The sequence below is a fragment of the Cryptomeria japonica genome, chromosome 8 (genome assembly GCF_030272615.1).
Source record: "Cryptomeria japonica chromosome 8, Sugi_1.0, whole genome shotgun sequence".
In the NCBI taxonomy this organism is placed as follows: domain Eukaryota; kingdom Viridiplantae; phylum Streptophyta; class Pinopsida; order Cupressales; family Cupressaceae; genus Cryptomeria; species Cryptomeria japonica.
This window is the reverse complement of record NC_081412.1, coordinates 233,672,444-233,700,270: the sequence shown is the minus strand read 5'-3', so window position 1 is coordinate 233,700,270 and position 27,827 is coordinate 233,672,444. Positions and strand designations below refer to the sequence as shown.

Here is a 27,827-nt window from a genome sequence, read left to right as displayed (position 1 = left end):
TGTCATAATTCTATGTTGTTTAACTCTCACATCGTCTTTATAAAGAAGGTTGCTCTTATATATTATACATCTTATATTATTATTGGTACTATAACATTCTTTGTTACTTTTTTCTTATGAAAAATAATATAATATTACAAAAGATTATTGGTCCAATAAATCTTATTGCAATTTCAATAATTTTATACTCTTCATAACATATTTTTCAACAAAATTACTCAATAAAATATTGAACATATTTTTGAACAAAATCACTCAATAAAATATTGAACATATTTTTCAACAAAATCACTCAATAAAATATTGAACATATTTCTCAATAAAATCACTCTGTTATAAAAATCAAAACTAACTCTTTGTCTCACCTTTATCATTTCAAATAGAGTTAATAAAAAGAATGTTGACCATTCCCCCATAGTTATTCAATACATGAGTGAGGACTAGGGGAAGATCACCAGTAGCCGTCATAGCTAACTTCGTGCACCCACATATCTTAAATGGTACATCTGATTTTGATTTTTTTTTTTAGTTGTCTTCGTATGCGACTTAACTACTTATAGCTATTGATCTGGCTTTTGGGTAGTAACGATGCATGCTGCAAAATCAGTTATGCGCACAAAGGTCAAAAATTACACATTTCAAAGTGTCGCCTGATACCTAACTAAAGATTTTCCAATAACCATCAACTCAAAATCGCTAGTACTTGTTGACAAATGTCCCAATAGTGGTGCACATATGTTCCAATAGTGGTGCACAAATGGGACAAATGTTTCAATAGTTGTGCACAAATGGACCAATTAATTACAAAAAATGATCGGCTATTGATACAAAACAAATTTATTAATGATGTTTTCACTATGACAACTATTAAGAATCAAATGACAATAAATGACAATAAAGTGACAGTTCATAGAACTATATTATCTATTAATACTCCCCTAATGGCTTTTGGTTTGCAAGCACTACCAACCGGAATTTGCATTAATTCACTTGATTCAATCAAACCAATGTTCCACACATCTGAATTCATGGTCAACATCCATGAGGTGTACGCCTCTTCCAAACATAAAACCCTTCCAAGGCTAAAACCTCGTGCTCTTATACCAAGTGCGGTTGCAACCAATAGATCTTTATATATTCAGTTTTTATTCAAGCAGCCATTGTTAATGTTATTTCGAAACTCAGCTCTCACCATTTCATAAGTCTAGTTCATTTCCAGAGAACATTTGTATCAGCAATGGCAGCTGCTTCCTCTCACCATTTATCTGCATTGTCTGCAACTTCAAACCACAATGGAGGTAACAATGGTAGCCAAATATGGGGAAAAAGCCTTAGATCAGTCTCTTCTGCTAAGTTTCCATCCAAGTTAGCCAGAAAAACAGTGAGAATGGCTCTCAAGGAAGATGGGCCATCAGTGGCTGTTGTGGGTGTGACTGGTGCTGTTGGCCAGGAGTTTTTGAAGGTGTTGACTGAAAGAGATTTTCCCTACAGGAGTCTTAAGCTGCTGGCTAGCAAGCGATCTGCAGGAAAACACACGACTTTTGAGGTCAGTTAGGATTGGTCATGTCTTGGACTTTGCGGGACGTCATATTTTGGTAAGTATCAGTAGCAAGTGCTCATTTTTTTGTTGTTTCTTTGAATCTTTTTAGGGACGAGATTATCTTATAGAGGAGCTCACAGAGGACAGTTTTGGTGGTATTGACATTGCTCTTTTTAGTGCTGGTGGCTCAATAAGGTCCGTTCGGAATCCTTCTCACAATGCATTTTTAAAATAGTTTTAGGGTTGTTATTAATGACTGTTTAGGAGTTAGAGTGTCTGCAATAGTGAGTAGTCATTCCAAGTATAACTGATATCCCTTGACTTTGAATGATCAACCCGGCACTCATGGAATTAGGTGATGCTCATAAGGGTGAAGTTGTAGAATTGAAAGTAATGAAAAGAAGCATCCAATATCCTCAATTCTCACCTCGAGGAGTTGCACCCGGTAACTGGGACTTCCCAGAATTCATATATCGCAGAACTAATATGGCATGAGCATTGGGTTTACCCCATAATAAAACCTTCTTAACCGTTGGGTTTTCTCCACAATCAAGTCTGCTTAGCTTGCTACCCTATTTTCTGTTACAACTTTTTCCAAGCTACCCTCCAAAGTTATAAGTTGGTGTATAAAATGGATCAGATACATGAAAATGATAATTTTTGCAAGGGAGACAAAGGTTATGACAATGCAATAGGAGAGAATCTGAAGTTGGGCTAAATAATTATTTTAATATGCTGGCTATTTAAGGCAGAATAAATTAGCTCACAGGTCACATCAATATTTGATCATAGGCAATGAGTTGGACTTCAATATTAATCAGTGCAACTCAAATACCATATCGGTTTGCAGAGTTTTATAGGGCGAGGCTGTTCAGATAATCTGGGACTTACTGATCAATGATTATAACAAATGTTGATAGTTATGTTCATACGGTAACGTAGATCTTATTTTTGTGACTGAATATGCACTGCTAGTGTACCATGTGGTAGCAGGACATGTTATTGAGGGTGTAATACAATTTTGTAAACAGCAGACAATCTTATATACGATGAAATGCTGTACTTGGAAAAATACAAATTGGTGCTTTTACTATTTCACTGCCCACAATGCAAAATTAAGATTTACCATAAAAGAGTGGAGATATTCTTGGGAATGACTAAGCGCTGACTGCAATTCTTCTTATGTATGTCACCCCTCTTCCAACTGACATACCATAGACCCTGTGGGATTGGATATCATCATATTTCCATTTTAAATGCCACTTATGACTGACAAGTTGATCTACTGTGTGGCTGCTTTAAACTCCATCTTCGAGTCATGGGTTTTTGACCATCTGCAGCAGCTTCACCATATTAAATAATATTAAATCTCCCAAACCTATTTGTGAATGTTCTTGACATAGTAGGCAGAGGTTCTTCTGATACATTATGTAGCATAAACTGCAAAGATCATGAAGCTGGGGGTAAGCTTATTGAGTAAATGTGCAGAAGTAGGTTTAAGGTTTTTACCATGGAGTTTTTCTATCTCCACACGAGCAAAAGGATTCTAGAGGCAATGCTCTGGGAAGATGCTCTGTGCAAAATGACAGTTAAAGTGATTTTATATGCAGAAATACAATTTTCTAACCATGGAGATATTGTGTTGAGAAGGTGCATTCTACCCGAGCATAAATCTTAAGTTTGCTTCATTTATTGTTTTCAGCAAGAAGTTTGGACCTCTGGCTGCTAAACAAGGCACAATTGTAGTTGATAATAGCTCTGCATTCCGGATGGATGATGGTATTCCTCTTGTTATTCCTGAGGTATGTTGTTTCATCCATTTCTTGTTTTATTTTCATTGTTGAAGATCAGTGAAGGAAAATCTTGTCGTTTTTATATTTTGGATCCTTGGTTATTTCTCAGGTCAATCCAGAAGCAATGGCTCATATAAAACTCGGTTCCAAGAAGGGAGCACTTATTGCGAATCCAAACTGTTCAACTATCATCTGTCTCATGGCAGCTACACCTCTGCATCGTCATGCAAAGGTATCTATTATTGCACATGCTTACAAATGAATACTTTAGCCCCTCTTGATTTATTCCTTTTTAACATACGCAATTTTGTAATGCTACAACTAATAATTCTACTCTTCTATCACTTTATTAATTGGGATAATAGTTTTAAAACTTGGACCTGGAGAAAATTTGATATCCTGAAATTTTGACTTCGACTCAGGACTTAGGCAAAAAATTGACATTTTAAACAATATAAATTGAATTAACTTAAAAAATATAAATTCTTAAAATCAAATTAAATAACATGCAAAATATTGTTAAAAGCATTAAAAATGAATTTAGATAATGAATGGGTATTATTAATTTTAGATCGAAAAAGAGTCTAATATCCACTAGATAATAGATTACAATTATTGGATTCAAATTTTTTAACCTAGTTGCTAGGTCATTTCTCCTTCAAATGCATATAGTTGAAGATGAGAGTCACCCCTCGTAAATATGTAACTCATCAAGAATTTTGTCTCTAATTGTTTTTTTGGGCATCATCCTCTCTATACATGTGTTGATGCTGTACATTATCTCCTTAGTTGTCTTAAAGGAATTAGAAAAGAAAAAAAATGGGGTTCAAGTAGTAGGTTGATGCATGTATGTGCTTGTGGAGCTATTTGTTCCATCTTATATCAATTATGCACCAAACGTTTACAATTTTTTTTTCTTTTCCCATGGTAATGTTGGATAGTCCCCTTGGCCTTGTCAATGGCCTCATATAGATAACCACTTGAATTTTTTAAGTAAATTTAATTGGAACTTGAGTGATATTAACAAAGAAAAATGTAATCGATAAAGCAGAGAATAAAAATTGCAAAGAATTGTAAGTTTGTAATCGTTAAGTTTAAGGTAACCTTGATGATCTCATTTGTGTTCTTTGCAAATACATCATCAAAAAATACCTTCATTACCTCTTTTCACTTCTGACTTCTCACAAAATGGAGACTGCAACTATCATGTGCTCTTAAACACCTCTCTAGGAGATGTCAGTGAGGCTGCAATGCCATGCAATGTAATGAGGTTTGTGGGTAATTGTGTTCCCAATCATTGAAGATCCTTTCCTTTGATGTGCTTTCTTATCAAGTTAAGAACTTAGGGGCTATTTAAATTAGTGATATATATAGCTTCTTCAACCACATTTTCCACCCATCAATTTTTTCCCATGCCCTCAACTAGAAGATCAATGGAATGGGTGACACAAGGGCCCCGATAGTGGTAGGTTGCTTCTTTTCAAGAAGCATCCTTGATGCTACATATGGTGTTGCATAGTTAGGACCTTAACTTGGAAGTCATTCTGAATGCCCATTTCTATAATCACCTCTAACATAGTGCTCAAAGTCTCTATATTTGTCACATCACAAGAGCAATCAATGGACTCCAAGAACTCCAACTAGCCACTTGAAGTCACTGAGAGTTTATCAATGTTCAATTCTTGCCATCCAGCTACAAATCAGACAAAACATTGTAGCCATTTCTGCGCTGAATTCTTTATAATCTACTATTACCCCTTTATTTTTCATGACTCCCTCTAGCAAGGGCTTCTTCAAATCGTGAGGACTAGGTGCCTTGAACCCTATCTCAATAAAGGTCAATGCTTTGGCCAATGATTCCCAATATGGGAGTCTTGCCAAATGGAATAATATGTTATGGTCACAAAAACTTGCAGCAGCCATTCATATATCATGATGATTCTCCCAGTTCCAAGCCAAATACTATTGAGTGAAGGTTGCGCACCAAAGAGTATTATGAGAAAAAAAGGCCCTATGAATGCAATTGGCTTTAATTCTTTCTAGTGGATGAACCCCCAATCTATGGGCCAAGACAAGAGCTTACTAATTCAGTATGTGAATGAGGGGTTATTATCACAATTGAAACTACTGTAGATGTGCTCCTCTTTTCTATTTTTTTCTCCTCGTACATAGGAAGGAGAGTACTCATCGAAGGAGAGTAACTCCAGGCTGCACTGGAATGCAGGACTACACATCTTTGCTAGGGATTTGTGCAAAGTGGTAGTTGAGGCAATTGATTCCTCTTCTTATTTGGAAACCATAGTAGTTGCATATCACAATTCTTGCCTTTGAACCTAGTTTGCCATGCTGCTAAGCAGGGTCCTTGAACTTGCTATTATTATGATAAGCTGAGGATACCATTTTCTAGGTCATTGCATAGCCTAGCAAAGTAGTAATTAGCCTTATACTTTTGAAACCCTAGAAAAAAAAACAATTAGCTTTACACTTTTGAAACACTAGCAAATAACAAAAAAGGAAACTGTAGAACAAAACTAAAATGGAAGAAAATAACTTCAAAAGCAAAAACAAAAACCATTAAACTAAGCACATGCCTCTCAAATCATTCAAAATCCTGCCAAAAAATCCTTCAAATCTGATGATGATAGCTTAACGACAACTAAAAAGTGGTTATATGTTTAAGCTGTGAGCATTAAAGAGCAAAGCGAAAAGTGGTGAAGTGAGGGAAAATAAAAAAATGTGTTAAATCATGTTTTCAAATGCACTATCTTTTTCATATGATTTTGTGAGTTTTTTGCAAGGATTTGTGAGTCACCAGCCAAGTTGCAATTGGGTTTATCTATGTTCTTTGGCTAGCGAATACCCACCAAATTTTAAATCCATTGTTGGGATGATACATAACTAGAACTTCTTGAACAAATATATTCAAGCTAGGTAGTGTATGTAGGATATCTTATAGTCATATAAACATGTGGTGGGGAGCAAATACATACATGTGTGCAACATATTGTTAGTATAACAAGGCAACCTTTGGGTCCATAAGGCCAAACCGCCAAAGGAGTATGGATATCCACTTGAACCCTTAAGATGAGGATTGGAGTGTGACCATTACCAAACCTATTAGAGATGGGTACCATCAGGTATTCATCATTAACAGTGTCATGGGAATTGGGCTCGTTAATTTAAGGTTTTGGATCAACTTGCTATTTGTGTCCAACCCAACCCAAATATGAAAACTCATCAATGACAATTATGAGGCAGACTCAACAAATCCCTAATCACCTTTTTATGGGGTCACAAATGGACTCTAGAGCAAAGACAACATATCTTTCCACAAGGAAAGAAATGGATCCTTTTAAAGAAGAGGCACCTTATCTTTCTGCAAGGTCCCAAAGGAGCAACTTAGCTCTCTACGGGGCCACAAACAGATTCTCTTGGAGCAAAGGTGATTGGGAGCGAAATATGTTATTTGAAGGGATTTACCAGCATACGTTTTTTACACCATCCATAGCCCAAATGCATTTCAGGGCGTCTCACGGTGACCTTTTTATTTCTAAACTTCTCTTGTTTGGAAAGTATAAATCTTTAATAATAAATTAATAATAATTTGAAGCTCATTTCTTCCATGAAATTTGTTTCAGTCTGTTTTCAGATATGAATGACAATATAGAACTACAAATAGCGTTCTTTTCTTTTCGTTAAAAAAAAAAGTGCACACAAGTTTCTTCACAAGAGTTTATAGGAACCCCATTAATACATTTTTAAGTTCTCTTTCAACTTATAAGAAAACAATGTTAAAGCAATTCTTTCAAGCATATTCACACACTTAACAATGGCAGAAGATTCTTTCAACAACAAAAAGTAGCAAGAAGGAAAACCATAACTAAACAACAAAAAGTAGCAAGAAGGAAAACCATAGCTAAAAGAAAAATACCTCTAATCTCACAAACCTTCAATAAAGAGGGTTTGATTCTTTCTCAATCTTCTCCAAGAACTCTCCTTGCCTTTCCCAAGCTTGACTCACAATCTCAAGAACATTGTATTAGTTTCTTTCCTCTTCCCGAGCTCGCTAATTCTCCACATTTAAAAGTGCAAAAGTGAAGATTGAATCTTAAGAATAAGAATTTAACCTATTTCCAAATTTTAATGGCCTCAATTCTAATTCTCCAAATCCTAAGCATTGGAAACATGACACATGTCTATTGCCTCTAGCTTAGTCAGTAAGTGAAATAAGGCATTTTTGAGGAGATGATAAATAAAATATATAATATCACTCACCCACAAAATATAAATGAAATTGCAAGTTAGAAGACAAACCCTTTGGCTCATGTGAAGGGCACATGGATACAAAGACTTACGTGCGAAAACATATATGCACAAATATTAAAGTATTGAAAATGTCTTATCCTTGAAGTTGGTCAAGCCTTTCTAGATGTTTCTAGATAATGCCTAACAGATACAATAATAACTCAACCGATTTTTTTATTAAAATTGAGAAAATAACTCTTTTCTATTCATTTTTTAAATGAAGTTAAACATTTAAACAAGCATGTAATTTATTCCAGGACATATGGAGAACATGTGTACATGATTTTCTAAGGTATAATTCACTTAAGACATCAATTATGGTTTTAGTTTAAGAGGATTTGAATCACATTCCATTCAAATAACAAAGGTTGCATTGGTAATACATCATCATGCCCAGTTACCCCACATGATGGAGTGAGATGCTGCACACTTATGTCCATGCCAGCATCTCCATAATTAACCACCTTTGACTTATACCTATAACCTGCACACTTGCTGCATGTATCAAACACATCATGCAATAAACAGTTGAAACCAGTGTTCCACGACCGTTGGGGACAAGGGGACGGGTTTTGGGGACGGGGGAAGAGAGGGCCTAAGTTTGGGGACGGCGGGTGGACGGTGGCGGATTGGTGGTGTTGATATAGTTATACATATACTTATAGTACTTGAAAAACTAGTTGTGAAAAGATGTATAACAGTATAAGAATTACATTTCAAGTAAAACTATAGGAAATTTAGTAAAATTATAAAATAGCAAAATTTGAAATACTAAATCTAAATACAAAGATTTCTAAGTTTTTTCTTCTCTTCAGCTAGCTGGTAAAAAAAATCAGAATTAGAAATGTGAATGAAATCAGTAGTTCTAGTGGTTTTGTATTGCATTGGGGGAAGGGGTGGGGCCCACGTGAAATTAGGGTTATCCCCCAACCCCCCAAAATCACTCAAAATTAAAAAAAATTAAAATTTCAATTGCTTTTTGACGTGTTCAAAGATGAGACTCATGCAAGTCTCCCCACCCCTCAATAGACGCCTGGGAGTCTCCCAAGGAGTCTTGGAGACGCCTGGGAGTTTCCCAAGGAGTCTTGGAGACACCGAGACGTCTCCAAGACTCCTTGGAGATGCCGAGATGTTCGGTGGCGGTGGTGGGATGGCAGGAGATGCCACGTCCCTGTCTCCCTGTCTCAGAAACGACCCTGTCTTGGAAACGTGGTCCTGAGGGGGGGGGGATGCGTTTCTGTGGAACACTTGAAACAATAATATGATAAGTCATAGCATACACACTCATGCAAACCTATATACCTTGGAGACATGTCCCTTGCAAAATTGGACCTGTGCTCTGCAGGGGATTTATCAAGGATGGGTAGGAAACACCACCATGTCCTTAAATATTCAAAAAAATAGGAAATATTTTTGGTGTGACAAAATTTCAACAGTGTATGGTACGATATGTTAGGGGATGGCTAGTTATCCTTGGGACAGCTAGGGGACATTCAAATGTCTTGAGGGATTTTTAGATGTCCCTCAGTAATTTTGGGGACAGCTACAGATCAAAACACAAAATACTCAATTTATTAAAAAAAATAGTCAACTTTAACATATTGAGTGCAATCTTTATGCTTCAAAGAATGTTCACAATGCCTTCACCATTAGACTAATCTTACTGCTTGATGAATCCATTCTAAAGCTTCTTACAATTTCTTCTGAAAAGACATAGAAAAGGATGACAAAAATGACACCTAAATGTCAGACAAACAAGACAAATTTTGAAACTCGACTTGAATTAAGAAAATGGCAAATTTTAAGCTTGAAAGTTGAAACTTGGCAGATGACAAAACATTTCATATGGCTACAATACTATCATTTACTACCAAGGGGTTCACAAACTGAAATCAAAGTAAAGTTGAAGATAGAAGAGATGGAATACAAACATATCACATGAAAGGCTTCTAGATTGCCAAGCTGCCAATCTAGTCTTGAATGGTTTCAACACCCAAGGGACAGTCTAGCTCACCTCTTTTACATGTTGATGTGAAACATTGATGATGTGCCTACTGTTCCTATGCTGGCACAACCAATCTAGATGTGGTAGAAACATATTTCTATATTGTATGGTACAATTAATGCTGAAAAACTGGATTTAGAGTTCCATAGTTTGCATTTATATTTCTGAGAACAATGTTTGAATGATGGTCATAATATCATGGTAGCCAAATTACATAATAAAGACCAGGTATTGATAAAGTGAGAGGAATATGTTAGACAATTCTTAGCTTCAGATTTGCCATCTATTAAGAATTGGGATCCATTCAAGAAACTCACAAGATAAAAATTTAATCCAGTTGGTTGCAAAATAGTTGACCAAAGTTCAAACAATGGTTTCATTTTACACAAGATGTTGGACCAAATGTGCAATAATATAGATCAATTTAATTATGCCAACAAAGGTATAGGATCTTTATGATTTTTTGCATCCAAATTGTTGTGTAACGGCTCATCAGCAACTATACTTTTTTCCCAAACTCCCAATAGGTTTCTTGGATGTTATGTGTTGTTGGAATAATTGTAACCACTAATAAGTATCGCCATGGTATCAGAGTTCTCCAAGTTCCTTGCAAGATTTGTAAAGTCTTGAGTTGAGTTGGTGGCCATGCATAGTAACTTGTGGCTTTAGGATTGTCACTTTTGAGTATTGTCAGACTCTAGCTGCACATTGGGATATTGATCCCAAGAATACCACATAGATTAATGAGGAGGAGGCACATGAGAGATTGATTGGGATCCACTAGATGAGGCAGCCCCACATAGGGGTAGTGACTTGGACTCAGATCCTGATCTTGTAGTGTTACTAGATGTTGATTGGGGACAGCTGCATATTTTTTATGTTTTTGTTAATTTGCAGTCAAAACTTGCAGCCTTTTGACATTTTGGTGTAATTTTTATATAAAATATGCATGTTGACAATGAAAGCAATTAAATTTTGTTAATTTGTGTGTCAACTCTCTTTATTATATAATTCTCAACATGGGGTGAGTGGGTGATTTGAAGAGTTCAAAACACACCATAATTTTTGTGAATTGGGAAAAAGAGGCTCGAGTGTGAAAAGCCCGAAGTATTTTAGTTTCTCAGACTGGCTATTCCTCCCCCACACTAGCAAATATTTCATGGTTTTGAGAATAATATAAAAACAGCTGCTCACCGCTGCTCTGGTTTTATTAAATATTAAGAATGAACCATGTTCGTTCTCTTTTGTCTTGTGAAAAGCACGAAATAATTTAGTTTTCCACACTGGCACTAGCAAATGCTTCTGTTTAATTAAATATGATTTTTTTTTAATTGAAATCACTTATTGCATGCTGCTTTTTTAAGCAATTATCCCTCATTCATCCCACCATGGGGTGAGTGGGTGATTTGAAAAGTTCAATACATACCATAAGCTTTGTGAATTGGGAAAGAGGCTTGAGGGTGAAAAGCCCAAAATAGTTTAATTTCTCGCATTGGCTATTCCTCCACCATACTAACAAATGCTTCATGGTGTTGAAAATAATATAAAAAATGTTGCTCGTCTTGTACTGCTATGGTTTAATTAAATATTAAGAATGTACTTTGTGTTCAATCGCTTGTGTATTGTATATGTCCATAAAGTATGGTAGCATACAGTATATTACATGAGGATGAAGGAGCAGTTGGGCAGTTACAAGACTGCTTGCAGCTTTGACAACAGCTGGTTGCATTGATGAGATTTCTTTGTGTCGCTGTTATCTGGGAATGGTGCTGCAACTGTGTACAGAACAGGATAGTCAAGCCAGATGCCGCTGGATGTGTGTGGCAAGATTGTAGAGAAGATGTACTATTGTGTTACAGGCTTACAGCCACATGTTCTGTAGGTGATGATGAGGTCGCCAATTGAACTATGAAAGTCAATTGTTAGCATTGATGGAGTTACACATTTATTAGTGTTGTAGATTTTTTGGATCATGTTGACTAATGTCCTAGTCTCGATTAGGGGATTACGGATCTTCCATGTGAAGTGTTGTAAAAATGAATTTCTTTAAATCTTGGAAGTTTAGGAATAGTGAATGAAGTTTCACCAAGTGGCTGTAGTCCTAACCCTTTCATCTGAGAGTTTTAACCAAACCTTAAGCAGTAGGTCCTATAGTCAAGGCTGTCTTTGGGAACAACCTAGTTGTGTATGCTCACTTTTTTTTGTAGTTCAATTTGGTTCTCCATCTATTTTCCTATCTGTGTATATTGTGAACTAAGTGACATAAATGATAAACTAGGCCAAAAGAAGATTAGATGCATGCCAATCTCAATTGCTTTAATGTCATTAGAGTCCAGAAGGTGTCAGTTATTATATTCCATGTATGATTATGTGGTAGAACTGTGTGAATGTCATGAAGGAATTCTCCTAAAAGGTCAATGCTGATGGTGAACTTTGAGTTTGTTACTGTGTGTAAGGGTGGATAAATAATGTACACTGTGTATTAGATACATTAAACCTTATTTGTAGATGGTGTTAACCTGTAAAGACTATTTCTAACCATAATGGGATTGAAACCTAGAAAGGGACAGGTCAAGTTTTGCCTGTAGTTGTTGACAAATTGATAGGAGATTTTTACAATCTTACCATTAATTATCACATTTTCTGGCCACAGAATACAACATGGAGTAGTGAATAATCAGATGTCTATCGATAGGTGGGACCAAGAGAAGCTTTAATTGGCATTTATTCTGTCATTTACAATTTTAGGTCACATTGACAGGATATGCATAGTTTGTTTTTTAATCTGCAATCTGGTTGCTAAAACCTGTGAGGATTCTCAAATATATTTCATATTACCACATTTACAGAACAAGGCCCCTTATAGTCTTTTAGAGTGATGCAATAGTAACTTCCGTTGAGTATAGAAAAATATGGAAACAACTGTAAGAAAATCTGATTAAAATGTAAAGCTCCCGTTCTATAGAAAATAATATTATTCTTAGACATATTTCGAGAATTACTCATAACATGTTTGAGCCTACGATTTTCTGTGGCATAAATGCAAATAGTAAAGACAATGCTACTGACAGAAAAAGGCTTATCCAGGAAGAAGGCATTGCAGTACTACAGAAGCAGTCATTTCAATCAATATTATTTGAAATTATCAAGTATTGGTGACCATCAATACACCAAGTTATCCTTTGAGTGTGGATGAAGATTGATAAGCGGTATGCCAAGCATCCTCTAATCCTATCATGGGAATGTTACTGTGATTTTTCCTCAGGAACACAATCTGTCCCCATACTTTCTCAGGACTGACATGCATTTGTTTTGCTATTAGGATGCAGAAATGGTACCCCCATAAATGATGGTACACCATATTGAAATTTTGGGATAGCTTGAGTTGGTTTGTCTCAAGAGACTGTCAAGCTAAATGTCTGCTCATCATACTCCTAAGCCTCATCCATGCCACATACAATATTGGTTTTGAAAGACATAAGAGATAACTAATAAGAGCTGTTTGGATCTGTGGTGTTAATTTTTTAATAAAACTTGTAATTGACACCATATTATATGATGACAGTTGAATAGATTGCTGATTGCTGTTGTTTGGTAGGCCCATCAGAATACCAACATGCTTTTTGTTCATAGTATCGTCATGTGAAATGTTTCCGTGTCACAATTTGAGGCTAAATCAAAGTAGATTCTATTACGAAACCACCTCACCTATATCTAACTTTTTAAGCTATAAGCTATCGTACATAGACATTTCTACTTTGTTAACTTACCTGCATCAAAAATTTCCTCTGCCTCTTCTTATCATTGAAATCATACTTTTCTGATCTCGTGAAGGTGTCTGCATTGAATTTTCTTATGGAAGTCTGCATTGAATTTTCTTATGGAAACCACATACAAGACACTTGTTGCCTCTGCACATCCTCATGTTCTCTCTGCCGTAACTGTCTGTGAGGCATTAATTCTAATGTTTTATCCAGGCTGATCGTGCAACTTGCATTTCACTTTAGTTTACTTGGGCCAGGTGGAGCTTAAGAAGGCTGATAAGCTAAAGATTTCAGCTTTTTTTCCATCAGAATGGAATGTGTATTATTGACATAATTTATCAATCCTTTAAAATGCTTTAATCATATATATTGCTAACCCATGACTGCATGACAGGTGAAAAGAATGGTGGTTAGCACTTATCAGGCAGCAAGTGGAGCTGGTGCTGCAGCAATGGCTGAACTTGAACAGCAAACACGTGAGGTGCTTACTTTTCCTGCCACCTGCCATTTGCTAAAGTTTACTGACCGTTGAGAAGTTAACGAGTTTTTATTTTTGTATCTGGAATTTGATCAGGTTTTGGAAGGAAAAGAGCCAACTTGTAATATCTTTAGTCAACAGGTCAGTTTAATTGTTTGAGATACTATATATATATTGTACAACTATTAATGTAATATTCATTTCCAGGATTCATAGGTGGCCTGAATTTTCAGATAAGTTACATCTTTATCTTTTGATCTTGTCAAGTCACTTCTTCTATAAGCCCCGTTTTGCAGTATGCATTCAATCTCTTCTCTCACAACACAAAAATCTTCCCAAATGGTTACAACGAGGAAGAGATGAAGCTAGTAAAAGAGACGAGGAAAATTTGGGTGAGTACTTTTATAGGATATTTGATTTTGGAGCTTTTGATTCACATATGTTATGTTTATGTTTTTCTTTCTGCTCTGATTATCTCTGTTATTTTCTTTAATGAATAATCATTGGATATTTAACACTGAAACTTGCACAGAATGACCAAGATGTAAGAGTGACTGCAACTTGTATACGAGTCCCAGTAATGCGAGCACATGCAGAGAGTATCAATCTGGAATTTGACAAGCCACTCGATGAGGTAATTCACTATTATAATTCTGTACATGATGGTTCTCTTCCAAAGAAAAAGCTGAGAATTATTCAGACATATGGTGTTCATTTAAGGGTTATATTACTGGGTAGATAAATTTCACCTTCTCAAACAATAAGACAATAAGAGAGAATCAGATTGATTCAGACCCCATGGTCTTCTAAAGATGTATAGTGTTTATTGCATGTTATAGCAATGGTAGATCTATCATATGTTACACAGCTATAAAGTGAATGAAAACCCTCTCAGATTCGATAGGGTAATGGATTGTAGACCATATTTTCTACTTAAGTGATCTGATCCACTTCCAAGATGTAGTTTTCAATACTAGGCCTAGTTGTGTTAGTTTTCTGATTGTAGGTATAAATGTGCGCCAAAATCCATCAAGATATTATTTTTGGTTGATCAATGAGGGTTTTTTCTGTGAGTACCTCAACATCAAGGACACACATTGGGTTCCCCAGCTGCCGAGTGTGTGTAGTGTATGCTTAAAGAGGAATGTTTTATTGCAAAAAGCATTGCTATGGGTTGCTGGTCCAGCAGTTTCTGGGCAAGATTACCCATATTCCCGAAAAATCCATCTAGATGACAGTTAACTGGAGAATAACAATACTTATTTTAGTGTACTCTTTGAACTGATTGATTGAAGATGTTTTATTGGGTGACTTAATTTGCTAATGTAACTTTTTTGAGTTTCTATATTTGGATGACTATGCCAGTAGGGGCCTGTTGGTGTTTGTTTTATCATCTACCAAACATTAGAATAAAATATCCAAAGACACTCAATCCTCTCTTGAAAAATCACCGCTTATGCTAATATCCTATGGCGATTCCAAGGTTTCTTTTGTCGGGCCTTGACGTGTGGATAAGCTCAATGGGTGTTGTGATATGCTGGCAATACACAAAGGGACTTACGCTTGGTCATTCAATTCACAGTGGAGATTTATCGTTTGGGTTTTGGATCATGGATTTCAAGAAAATTAAAAAGGAGATAAGGTTTACAAATTCTAATCTATTCCTAAGAATTCAGGAGATGGTAAAGACTAGGTGAAACTAATAACAACACTTTGTTTCCCCACACTGAGGACATCTACGCAAAGCATGTGCAATCTTCTAAGGTTGTGCTCAAGATTTTCACACTTATGAATAATACCAACAATTGAACAATATTATTCAAGGTAGAAGTTAAGCATCCACATCAAAAGCTCAGGCTAACTTTACACATTCAATGAAAATCATCCATCCAACAAAAGTATGAGCAAAAAGTTTCACCAATCTAAACTATCAAATCCTTCATTCATTTAACATACATGAAATAAAATCCTAAACTATGATGAGGGATAAGAACAATGCAGACTCCAAAATAAGGGAAACATTCACCATCAATTCGAACAATGTATTACTTCTTATTTTGGCAATCCTAAGCAACAATTGCTTATCTCAACATGTTTTGCAACATGCTCCCATAATTTACAAATGAGGGGTGAGCTCAATTTATAGGCTCCCCAGTTACAATTCAATGGCCAAGATTGATTTCCAATCAACGGTCGAGCTTAAAACAACCTAACCCTAATCAAAGTTTCCCAAAATAGATCAAATATCCGTCGGATGAGAGACAAGTGGCACAAGATGCTATCTTTTAGGATTGCACCCCCTTCTTTTGTTGAGAGGTAGTGTGTTCAATGAACCTGGATGTGTTGACTTGAATTCCCCAATTTGTGTCGAAAAATTTGCCTAAGTATGGAAATTTGCTTGGAATACTCTTCTTGCCGCCAATTTATGTTGTGCGGGGGAGCTTGTCTTTGACTCTTCAGAAATTAAATCCTTCAAGAAATCTGGAATTTCTTTCCATACCTTTGCCAAGTCTGAAGACTTTTCCTTCTTGATGCCCGGAGACTCTTTCAGGTGCCTTGAATTTGGAGAAGAATCTGATTCATGTGCTTGTCTTGTCAAATTTATTTCTTTCTGCCATGGCAGACTTGGATGAAGTCCAGCCAACCTTTGTTTATGCTTTAATCTTTCTTCCATGCCTTGGCATGCTTTGTGTCAATTTGTTTGCCCTTGGACTTGGAATATTCTTGGACAATCATCCTTCAATTTGCCTTAATCTGTTTTATGCCTTGGAAAGAGTTTGAACAATCATCTCCTTGTGTTTGGTGGATTTGAAAAAGTTTGGACAGTCACGAGCCTTCTTGTCTTTGGCAGATTTGGAAATATGATCAGACAATTTGTTTTCCAATTTTCCTTGATCTTGATTTATGGCAATCCTGGAAAAATACATGCCATCCTTATGCTTGCTTAGCAAATTTCCTCTTGGCAAGGCAGAATTTACACATCCTTGGACAAGTTTCAATTTGTGTCTTATTTTATTGGACAAACCTTGGCTAATCTTTTCCTTCCAAGGCGAACTTGGATTGCCCCGTCTTCATGGATCAGATTTGGAGGTCTGATCACTAGGCTTTATTTATTCTTTCCATGTCATGTGCTTGGAAGATCATTCTCCAAGCCTTCTCTTTTTATTATCCAACCTGATTGCTTGGAAGTTTAGACAGTTTGTTTTGCTTTATTCCTTAGTGAATTTGGATAACATTCTTCCTTAATCCTGGTAGGGCGGACTTTTTTGAATCTTGGACATGAATGATTTGTTCTTGGAAGATCATTAGTCATTCCTTCTCAGGCTGATTTAGAAGACAAGAGATGTTCTTCTTTGTAGGCGAATTGGAATATGCTAAGACATATTACTTTGTCTTTGTGCTCATCAAACTTCCAATCTGCTATCTTATAATTCACTGTCTATGACGAACTTGGATGAGTCTTGGACATGTCGAACTTATTGAGTGCTTCTTTCTACTTTTTGGAATGCTTTGTTTCCTATCTCCATGCAAATTTTGTTGTCTCTGTCTGAAGTCTAATAATCTGATCAGGTTCTATCATGTTTGGAAGCTACTTACTTTGCTCATCCTTGGCGAATTTTGGACATAGGCTTATGCTCCAACTTTGGCGAACTTGGATGATGTCTTGACATGTTCATTGCCAACTTGGAAGGCGGATTTGGATGAGAATTTGAACATGTCTAGGCAGACATGGCAAAAGACTTTGCCATGTGCTCATGCTTTGTTGCCTTGGACGAACTTTGGACAATCACCTTCCTACTTTCTTGACCTCGTCCATGCCTTAGTTTACTTTCAATTTAATTTTGTTTGCTGGACCTCGTGTAGGAGTTTGACTAACTCTTGCCAAGAGTTAATTAACCAATGGTAGGAGTTTACCATGTGTTCGACAATTTTACTTGCCTAGGCGGACTTTGATCATGCTTGGAAGGAATTCATCTTCTCCTTGTCACGCCAACTTGGAAGACTCCATGCCAAGGTGGACTTGGAAGATTGTCGGACATGTTCAAGGCGGACTTGGATAGTTCTTAGATATGGCGGACTTGGCAAAGGCTTTGTCAATTTGTGTTTGCTCTTTGTTGTGACCACCTTCATATTTTCCTTAGGCTGGGTGAAGTTTGAAAACCTCTTGCCAACCTTAATTTGTCTTCATCATGGCGGATTTGGAAGAAGTTTGACCGCCATATTTTGATCAATTCCCATCATGCTTTTCTTTATGGCTAGCGAACTTCATTGGTACATTGCTGCCTTATCCTGCAAAACACATGAAAATTTAATATTATTTTCAGATTTTAATTCTGATTTTTAATCCTCTTTTCTGAAAAGTTCACTTTCAACCTATCAAAAGGTTAAATTTCTGCAAAAAAGTAGACTGAAAGTGAAGGAATTGATCAAGAAATTGATAAAGTAAGACAGAAAGGTAAGAAAATTCAGTGAAATTCAGATTTTAGGTCCTCTTTATGATTGAAATTTACCTTCAACTCTGAAATTCTGTCTTAAGATCGAAAAAAGCACTTAATTTCTTGTTTTCTAACACTTAGAAGAATTCACTTCTAGAAAATCTCTCCAAAATTCACAAATTTTGAGAGAAAACTTCTTCTCAATTGCTCTCCAAATTCTCAACCTGAATAATATTGTGAAAGTGAGTTATTTTCAGATTTTTAAATTTAGAAGTTTTATTTTTGTTTTTAAATTATTTTATCATTTTTTTGTTTTAATCTTTCCAAAATGGAAAGTTTTATTTTATCTCTCAAATTCATCTTTATCAAGGAATCTTCTAGAACTTTCTTTTAATTTCCAAAATTCTTGAATTTATCCTAAGTGTTGAAAATAATAAAAAGATTTCTTCAATTTTTTTTTGAAAAATAATTAAAAATTTATTTCATGTGACAAATTTATTTTCCAACTTGCTTTACACTTCCATGCCTTAGTTTATTCTTTTTTTTTTTTTCTTCCAACATGGTTTAACCTCAAGTAGGAGTTTAACTAACTCTTGCCAAGAGTTAATTAACCATTGGTAGGAGTTTACCATCTGTTGGACAATTTTACTTGACCATAAGGTGAGTCCGATTGAGTCTTGGACAACTTTCTTATGCTATGGTAGACGTTGATCCTGCCTAAACATCTTCCATACTTGACATCCTTGGGCGAATTTGACTGATCATCTATCATTCCATTTATCTAACTTTGAGCCTTGACAGGCTTGTCTAAGCATCTGCCATTTTTACTTCTCCAACTTAGGGGAAATTTTCAATGTGCCATACCCAAACTCTTCCGCTATATTTGATCAACATCGTTCATGCCATGTTGATACTATGCTGGGTCATTTGGAACAAAACCCTAATTAGGGTTTCCACTCTGCTTTTTGCACTTGGAGACCTCATTTTTGAAATCTGAGAACATGGGTACTGATAATATGGCTGATTTAATTGGAACGAAACCCTAATTAGGGTTTGCATTTTGCTTTTTACTCTTAAAGACATAATTTTCAAAATCTGAGAACATGAGTAGGGATAATTTAACATGAGGATCAAAACCCTAATCTCAAAAAAAAGAAAAAAATTCAAAGCCTTTCTTTTTATACCTAGAGGCAAAATTTTCAAATTCTGACAAAATGGGTAGTAATAAAATGACTCGAGGAACAAAACCCATATGCCACTTTCAAAAAAGCAGAAAAAACAAAAATTTCTAAAAATAGCAGGTTTTCAGAAATGACCCAAAGCAATTGCGATCCTCGTCCTTCAGACCTTCTAAACATTTTGACAACATTCATACATGATTTTTCAACTTGGCTTGGGATGAATTCTCAAAAACTCTAACTCCTCATTTTAAAAAGATTAGTGATTAGCAGTTGCGACGCCAAAACAAAACCCTAAAAAGCAAAAACAAGGGGTCCCTATTTGCAATGGGGCGATGTGTGAAAAAGGTCACAACAAGACCATTGTTGGAGAGGTGCCTGGCTGTTATATCTTGTTGCTGATATAGTACTATTGACTATAGTTTTCTTAATGCCCACTTTCAGCTTCTAACTATATGCAATGCTGGAAAAAAAAGTCATTTTAGTTGCATCAAGGCTACATTGGAGATTTTGGCAATTGCTTTATGTGATACTTCCACGATTAGTCTGGTTATAACAGATTAATTTTGATACTTCCCTTTTGTTTTAAGCTCAAAACTTGAAGTTTTATTAAGTTTCTACAGCAGAAAAAAATTATGGCTTTGAAAAGAAGTTTCTTGCACCTTGTCTCCTTGGGAAAATCTGCGGAACTATCCAATTTTTCTGGGTCTCAAAATCTGTCATATTCTTTATGATAACTGTTTCAGTCAACCGGACGCTAAAATGCTAGGCACCAGTAGCATTCCAAATACTATCTTGCTTTAATATGCTTCATAAGTCCAAACAACTAACATAAAAATGATATTTTTAGTTATGTGTGTTAATGTTAGAACCAGAAACATAAGACACAGAAATCTGAAACAATAAAATTTCACAAGGACAAGATACACAAGTTTTATCCTGGGAAAACCCTCCACCTGAGGGTGAAAAACCCAGCCACATCAAAAATCAAACTTTATTGAAGTCACAAACTTGAATACAAAAGCTCTCAAACTGAATGATCTAGACACAATTGTTAACCCTTAACAATCAGAAGAATGAAGTTGATAACATCTGAAACTGAAGGCTTCTACAATACAGCCAGCACGAAGTTTTCTGAGACATATAATAATCATCCCTCAATCATACACGAGAAGACAGAGAAGATATATATGCTGAAGAAGATACAGAGAAATACTGTCAAAAAACTCCACCCCTGAATGATCACTCATACAAATATATAATAGTTTCTCTTTAAGGACTTTTCATGCTCCGAATTACGAACTGCTGACCTCCTTTAAAGAAACGACAAGGCTTGAAAAATCTGAGATGGAGGAGACGAAAAGCCAACATCCAGATCATGCAATATGCTAGACAGTAGTTACAATACTTGCCGTTACAAATTCCAGCACTGACAAGAGCCATAAGACGTAGACACAAGCGAACCTCTTTCCGGATGGAATACGAAGAGGAAAGAAACCGCTGCCAGCATGCACGAGGCTCTCACGAAGCTGCGAGTCATACATGCAGGTCGGTGACAGTTATCAAGGAAGCTGTTACACATCAGCTTCTCTTAGAAGTGTAGGAAGAAACCATCGAAGGCAAAATGAAATCTCCTGCTGCTATAAACATTAACAATGTGATTTAAAATCAAAATTTCTGTGAGGTCCTCTATATTGTAATATCTGCCTTTATGATGGCAGAGGCATTTAATTTCTGGTGATTCAAATTGTACTGAATTTGGGTATCATTGTGTTACGTTCTCACTTTCATTGATACTGAAATGTTCCTGCAAGTAATACAATGCTTTTGTTGATCCACAATTTTTTTTTTTATGTTTATGCAGGATACTGCTCGAGAGATTCTTAAGAATTCTGATGGTGTTGTTGTTATTGATGATCGAGATGCCAACCACTTTCCAACTCCTCTACAGGTACTTCCTTTGCTTCATCTATTTGCATTGTTTATATGCTCTTCATGAGTACATATGTGTTGGATTGGTAATACGGCAATATAAACAAATTCTGACAGTCATGTTTGCCATTATTATATCAATATGAGATAATATGAAATTCTTGAAGTCATTATTGCTATGCTCACTGCACTATTTGGTCATTTTTTTAATGATTTCTTCATCTTGATGCTTTGTGGTTGCTTTGGCATTTAACACATTTCAAGAACCATTTTCAACAGGTTTCAAACAAGGATGATGTTGCTGTTGGAAGGATCCGGCAAGATGCTTCTCAAAATGGCAATTATGGGTATGTCTCCATTATTCTTGCACCCCTCCAAAATGATGTGTGCCTATTATCATATCTGATATTCTAATACTGCTGTTTATGCTAAACCAGATTGGAAATTTTTGTTTGTGGGGATCAAATACGCAAAGGGGCTGCTCTTAATGCAGTGCAAATTGCAGAGAAACTTTTTTGAGAACAACACTGTATGCAGTGTAATGATTTCTCATCTCATTCAGTTTTGTTGAGGAATTTTCGCCAGATGGAAGAGTCATTTTTTGAAAATTAGAACATAAAACAAGAGTGTATGCAGTATAATGATTTCTTATCTCATTCAATTTTGTTGAAGATTTTATGCCAGATGGAAGGGTTTTTCTTTCTTTTAATTATTGCATAAAAATGATAGGAAAAGGGACTATAAATTCCATGTCCTATTTTTTTTGTTGGAATATCCTGGTAAAATTTAGTGTACGTTTTTTTTTTGAGAATTGAAGTGTTATTGGAAGAATGGCCATTATATATCTGTGCATTAAGGAACACTCTACATCTTGAGTTGAGAAGTTAGTTCAATTAGCGATAGCATAATGTGATGTTGTGAAGTCTCTCCTAGAAAGACCATAAATTAGGGTTTCACAAGTCTTTATTACATGTTTTGATGGGAAAAAATCTTGTATTTCTTTCTTCATATGATATTCATTATTTTTCTGTAATTAGGATTTACTAATGAATATGTGATTTATAAGCATATTTTCAAAGATAGTAAATAGAATATCAGGAATAGGACGTTCTCTCTTTCAGGCTGGGGAAACTGCAACTGCTGATGCAGATAGCTCCTAACCTTGTGCTGAGTAGATTTAGCTTCATATAATGAAGTACAACTAAAGTTAATATTATTTATTAAAATTTAGTAAAATTAACTCCACCATGCATATATCCAGATCTGTTTACATTCGGTCCAGCCTGTGTGAAGCATGCGTGCTAGAAAAAAATGGTACATGTTAACTTCTCTCCAAATTTCAGATATTTTTTCAAGCTGGTTTAAGAGAATAAATATAGCATTTTTACTGTTTTATAATTTTTGTTTTAGTTTAACAATTTGATATGACATTATTCACTTGTTTGATGTTATACAAAACAATTATCAATAGATTCCATACCACCTGTTTCACGAGTAGCTAATTGCTAGTGGACTGATAGACATTTCTCAGTTCTTTTTTGTTTTTTTGGTGAATGTAAAAATATTCAAAACTCATGGTTAGCCTCGGCATCACTAAAATGCAAAAAATGCAGTCTATGCAAGACAATTCAATCCTTCCAATCATGTTAGTAGTCAAGTACTCAATTTACTTATTAAATAGCACCTGGGGTCATGAGACAATATTGATAATTTTGCTTTTTTATTGCTATTATTTGTGTTTACTGTTTTTTGTTTGTTTGGAGTTCTTTGGTATGATGCTATATTTGAAAACTGTTTCTGGACCCACCTGCCATGTATTTATTTACCTGATTGAATTGAAATTAATTATTCTTGAAAATTCACCCCGTTATGCTTTTTATTTGGAATTTTTCTAGATTAATGATATCAAGTTTCCACAATCCATAGTGAATTATTGCAGTTGTTTCTGGATTAGATTGTGTTAAGAGATTTTTTTTCTAGGTTGTTGGGTTATAAAATTTCATGTCAGAGACTAAAAAATGCCACTATCATTCTGACCATTATCCAACCTCAAAGCTCCACTTTTCAATTTTCATAGAGCTTCAACATCTGCCAATAGTTTCCTCTTCTTAAGCTTTATTACATTTAGTTTTCTCTTAGAAGCCTCATCAAAAGTCATTTCCAAAATCTTGACCATAGAAATCAATGATCAACTATTTTATAGTAGCTATCTCTTGTTCAACTTCCTTACACTAGTTGACAAACCATGTGACTGTTGCTTTCTTTACTTTTCAAATTTGCAACAAGTAGTAAAAAACTTGACAAATTGAAAGGAAAACTACTCATCACTTACCAAGTTAATGAAGCCATCCTCCAACTACCGAGCATTGGATTTAATGAGCTTAGAGGCTTATAGTCCTCAATCTATAATAACATGGGAAGACGGTCAAAATTGCCACCTAATGACTCTAATGATATCATCCTCATTGAACCATTCAACAAATAATCATTAATTAAAAACTCTTCCTTAGAGAATTCCTCAACAACTATCATGTTTTCTTCCTCAATTACAAGGCTTGGGAAGAAAACAACCATTTTAGCAATCTCCTCAATGTTGGCTTTGACAAAGTCCTTGTACACACTCTCAAAGTGTGTGACTCCCAAATTGACAATCATCTTGTGTGATTGCACTGTAGAATTGACCTCGTTTATCATTCCCCAAGTAGTATTTTTATTTTCATGGTGATTATAAAATATGAAAAACCATGGTGTTTTCATCACCATTTTCTAACCACAAAGCTCTACTTTTTAATCTCCACACACGTTCAATATCTACTAGTATTTTCTTCTTCTTAAGCTCTAATACATTTAGCTTTCTCTTAGAAGCCTCATAAAAAATCAATTCCAAAATCTTTACCATACAAATTAGTGATCAATTATCCCACATGAGTTATCTCTTGTTCAATTGCCTTATGCTTGTTGATGCCTAGGTAATGACTACATTATTTACTTCATTTCAAATTTATGGAAAGTTGTAAACAAGTTACTCCTTTGAAAGAGCATGAAAGGCAACCCACTTGTCATTAGCTAACTTAATGAAGTCACCTTCCTTCAACCATATTGAATTTAAATTTAGCTTAGCGGCTTATGGTCCTCAATCCATAACAACATAGAAAGATGATCAAAATCACCACCTAATGATGCTTACGATCTAATCCTCACATAACCATTCAACAAAGAATCAATAATAAAAATCTCTCCACATGCTTAGCCATTATTAATTCCAACTCTCATATTCCTCTAAGTAGGAACTAACTTAATAGGTTCCATATCCACCACACTAGCCTCCTCAAATTTGTTCAAGCAATAATAAGCTAATGGATTAATATTAGCAACATCACCCCATACTCTAGCTCTTTGTGTAGTCAAATCTAACCCCAATAATAGTATTATTAGTTCAAATTATTTTTTAAGAAAATAGGTCCTCCCAACAAACTACCCCTTGCTCCTAAGGCCCACAAATATTTGCCACAACAAAATTTTCCCCAACTCTAAAGAGTAAAATTCTAAACCAATTCTATAAACAAAAAAACAGACCTAACCACTTGCAATGTAGATTTCCTTCATCTCGAGACCTATCCCTTAGAGGTCCTAGTTGAATCCACAACCAAAAAATCCCAATCTTTCAAGAGTTAGGCAAAGCCTTGATAAATTTTCTCTTCTGTCTTTGTGTCCTAAATCATAACCATGCTTTTTTTGTTGATAACAACTACTATCTTAAGGGTATTCTTTTATAAAGGTTTGTCCACAACTCTAACGATGACTGACAAAATGATCATGGGTTATACCTCTTAGGGGCTTGCCCCGCTATAAGTGTCTCTAATAGTGATTTTTATTTCCCTTTTAGTGTTTCCTTTACTACTTTAGATTGTGCTTGAGAAAGATGTGAGATTTGACCACTACCCAAACGTGAGCTCCTAGTCATCAACACTCTACTTATGCTTCCTTCAATGTTATCATCTTCCACATTCGTAGTTATTTGTTTTGATCTTTATGGATGTCTTGGTTGATCAACAACATCTAAAGATTTAGCTGGTTCCATATTGAAAATCTTCCCTATGACCTAGTTGCTCTAACTAGAACAATTGTTTAATTGACCTCCTTCATAAACCAAAATGGCCTCTATATCTACTTGATATATCAATTAGTCCTTGATTTTTTTTCATTGCCTCTCTTCATTTTTCCTATCTTTCTCCAAAAAACTTCCATGTGTGCTTCCATCTTTGGCCTCTACTCATATATATTTGAGAATTGGCCACTCTCTTCCTTCAATAGTCATTTTAAAGAGCTTGACTTCATTTCTAATGAAGGAGAACAATGAGAGATGTTGGGACCTAACATCTCAACTTAGATAAAATGCATTCAAGGAGAGCTTTAAATATTCTACAAGAAGTGTAAGGTAGTTGAAGACACCTAAACATTTCTCTAGTCCTAACTGATTATACAAATCACCTAGTCAAGTCCCCATAACTTACGCAAGTCCCTTTAACCTAAAGTTCCCCCCTTAATTGAATCGTATTATTAGTTAATTATCCCTTTTTCTATTTCAGCTTAAATAAGTAAATGACTAAATACACATATTTTTCACCTCACATTGCTAAAATAATTATTTAATTATGGCTATATATCCTCAACCTCCCCAAGAATAAAGTACACCTAAAAACACTTGTTAGAGTTCCAATGTTTTCTCCACAAAACCCAAGAATAAAGGGGTTCTAGTTGCACATGTTCGTTATATCCTTCATGATTACAACCACTTGCCAAATTAAGCGAGTGTATCCTAGCCCTTCACATTTCAACAACCTCCATGTCAACCCTCAATTCTCTCCTTGATCCTAGGAAAATCCTCTCAAGCATCTTCCACTATTGAGCTCACCATCAAATCTTAACCATCCATTGCTTCTTCCAAAATTCTATAAATAGAGGCGCTCCGTCCATTTTAGATCCATCAACTTTGAGCTAAGTATATTCTATCAAAATTGATATCTTCAAGCAAAGGAGCATCCACATATTAACAATCACTTGGAGAAAAACATTCCACAATGGAGTTTGTGGTAAAGTTTGATTTGGTTTTTAATTTTATTTTGTTGTTTTGAACTCTTTTGTTGAGCTCTATCAAGATGTCTGTAGTCATTTGAAATAAGAATCTCTTGATTTAAATTAGTTTTTCATTTTAAATTTCAGATTATTACACACATTTTGGTGACTCCACTAAGGAATATGCTCTTTATTTAACCTTGTTTATGTGTTTGTACACAATGTTGGTTTTTGTGTAACTAGTTCTTTGCAAAATTCTAAGTGGTTTTAGGGACCAACTTTTTATAGGTGCATCAAGGAGTAAAACAAAGCTCCAACACTCTTGCATCTAAAGCAATCAAGAAATGATTTTATATATATAACAATTAGTATTTTCTTTGAAAGAGAATTACTATCCTTTTGCCACAAAGTGATAGGTGCTACTATAGAAAATTTTGTACCATACGAAATTTGTATGAGTGCACAAGTTGTACTATATAGATGTGTCACATGATTGCGGGATGCTTTGGCATATACACAACAAGTAGCTAGGGGATGAATATCATATTATTTTTTCATAGAAGCCATATGATCACATACTATTATCATCATTGAAGCCTATAGTAATGCAGAGAGAAGCAACAAGTACTATTTACCTTCCCATCAAAGTAGGAACTTTGTTTCAGCATACCTTATGCCACATCCTAGATTTAGAACTTCCACACAACATCTTATTTGGTCAACCATGGCTACATGCTATGCAAGCCGTACCTTCTATATATTATCAATATATTAATTTCCCCATAATGATGCGAAAATTGCCATTTTTGGTGACTTCCACCCCTAACAATATTGCAAAATGCTGGAAGGTAAATAACAAAACCATTGTCCTTCTTTTGACATTGTTTGTATGTCTTCTTCCATAGAATACACATCATACATTGATGCTAGTGATTTATCTTCCACACCTTCTACTCCATACACTTAGTGATCAACCTTAAAATCTACATTCAAAAAACTTAATAAAGGATGTGGAGGATACCAAATCCATAAATATCTTCATATCACCAAGTTACCCCTGTTACCTTGATCCTTTAGTTGGTCATACCCAAAGGTCCAAGATTCTTTCCTCACACACTACAATGGGGCCCCATTACTTACCTTTTTGGTGGTTATTTTACTGATGAGGACATAGAAGGTTTTGTGCCACATGGCTTTACAAATATGAACATTATGCTACTTGATTTAAATAACACATATGTCTCATTCCCTTTCTTATTTGAAATTAAATGTACTTTAGAGGAAAAGTTCTTGGTTAGCATGAACAAGTCCCCATTGATC

The 27,827-nt window shown here is 35.3% G+C and overlaps 1 protein-coding gene across 1 annotated transcript; it reads left to right on the top strand.

Annotated features, from left to right (window-relative positions):
• The first annotated feature begins 1,014 nt into the window (after nt 1-1,014).
• Nucleotides 1,015-22,298, top strand: LOC131077695 (uncharacterized). The gene is made up of 11 exons (XM_058015229.1): nt 1,015-1,546; nt 1,650-1,735; nt 3,243-3,342; nt 3,443-3,565; nt 13,802-13,888; nt 13,982-14,026; nt 14,182-14,277; nt 14,418-14,519; nt 21,364-21,450; nt 21,711-21,778; nt 21,869-22,298. The coding sequence occupies exons 1-11, from the start codon at nt 1,238-1,240 to the stop codon at nt 21,948-21,950; spliced, it is 1,185 nt and encodes a 394-aa protein (XP_057871212.1). The 5' UTR covers nt 1,015-1,237; the 3' UTR covers nt 21,951-22,298.
• Nucleotides 22,299-27,827: the final 5,529 nt, after the last annotated feature.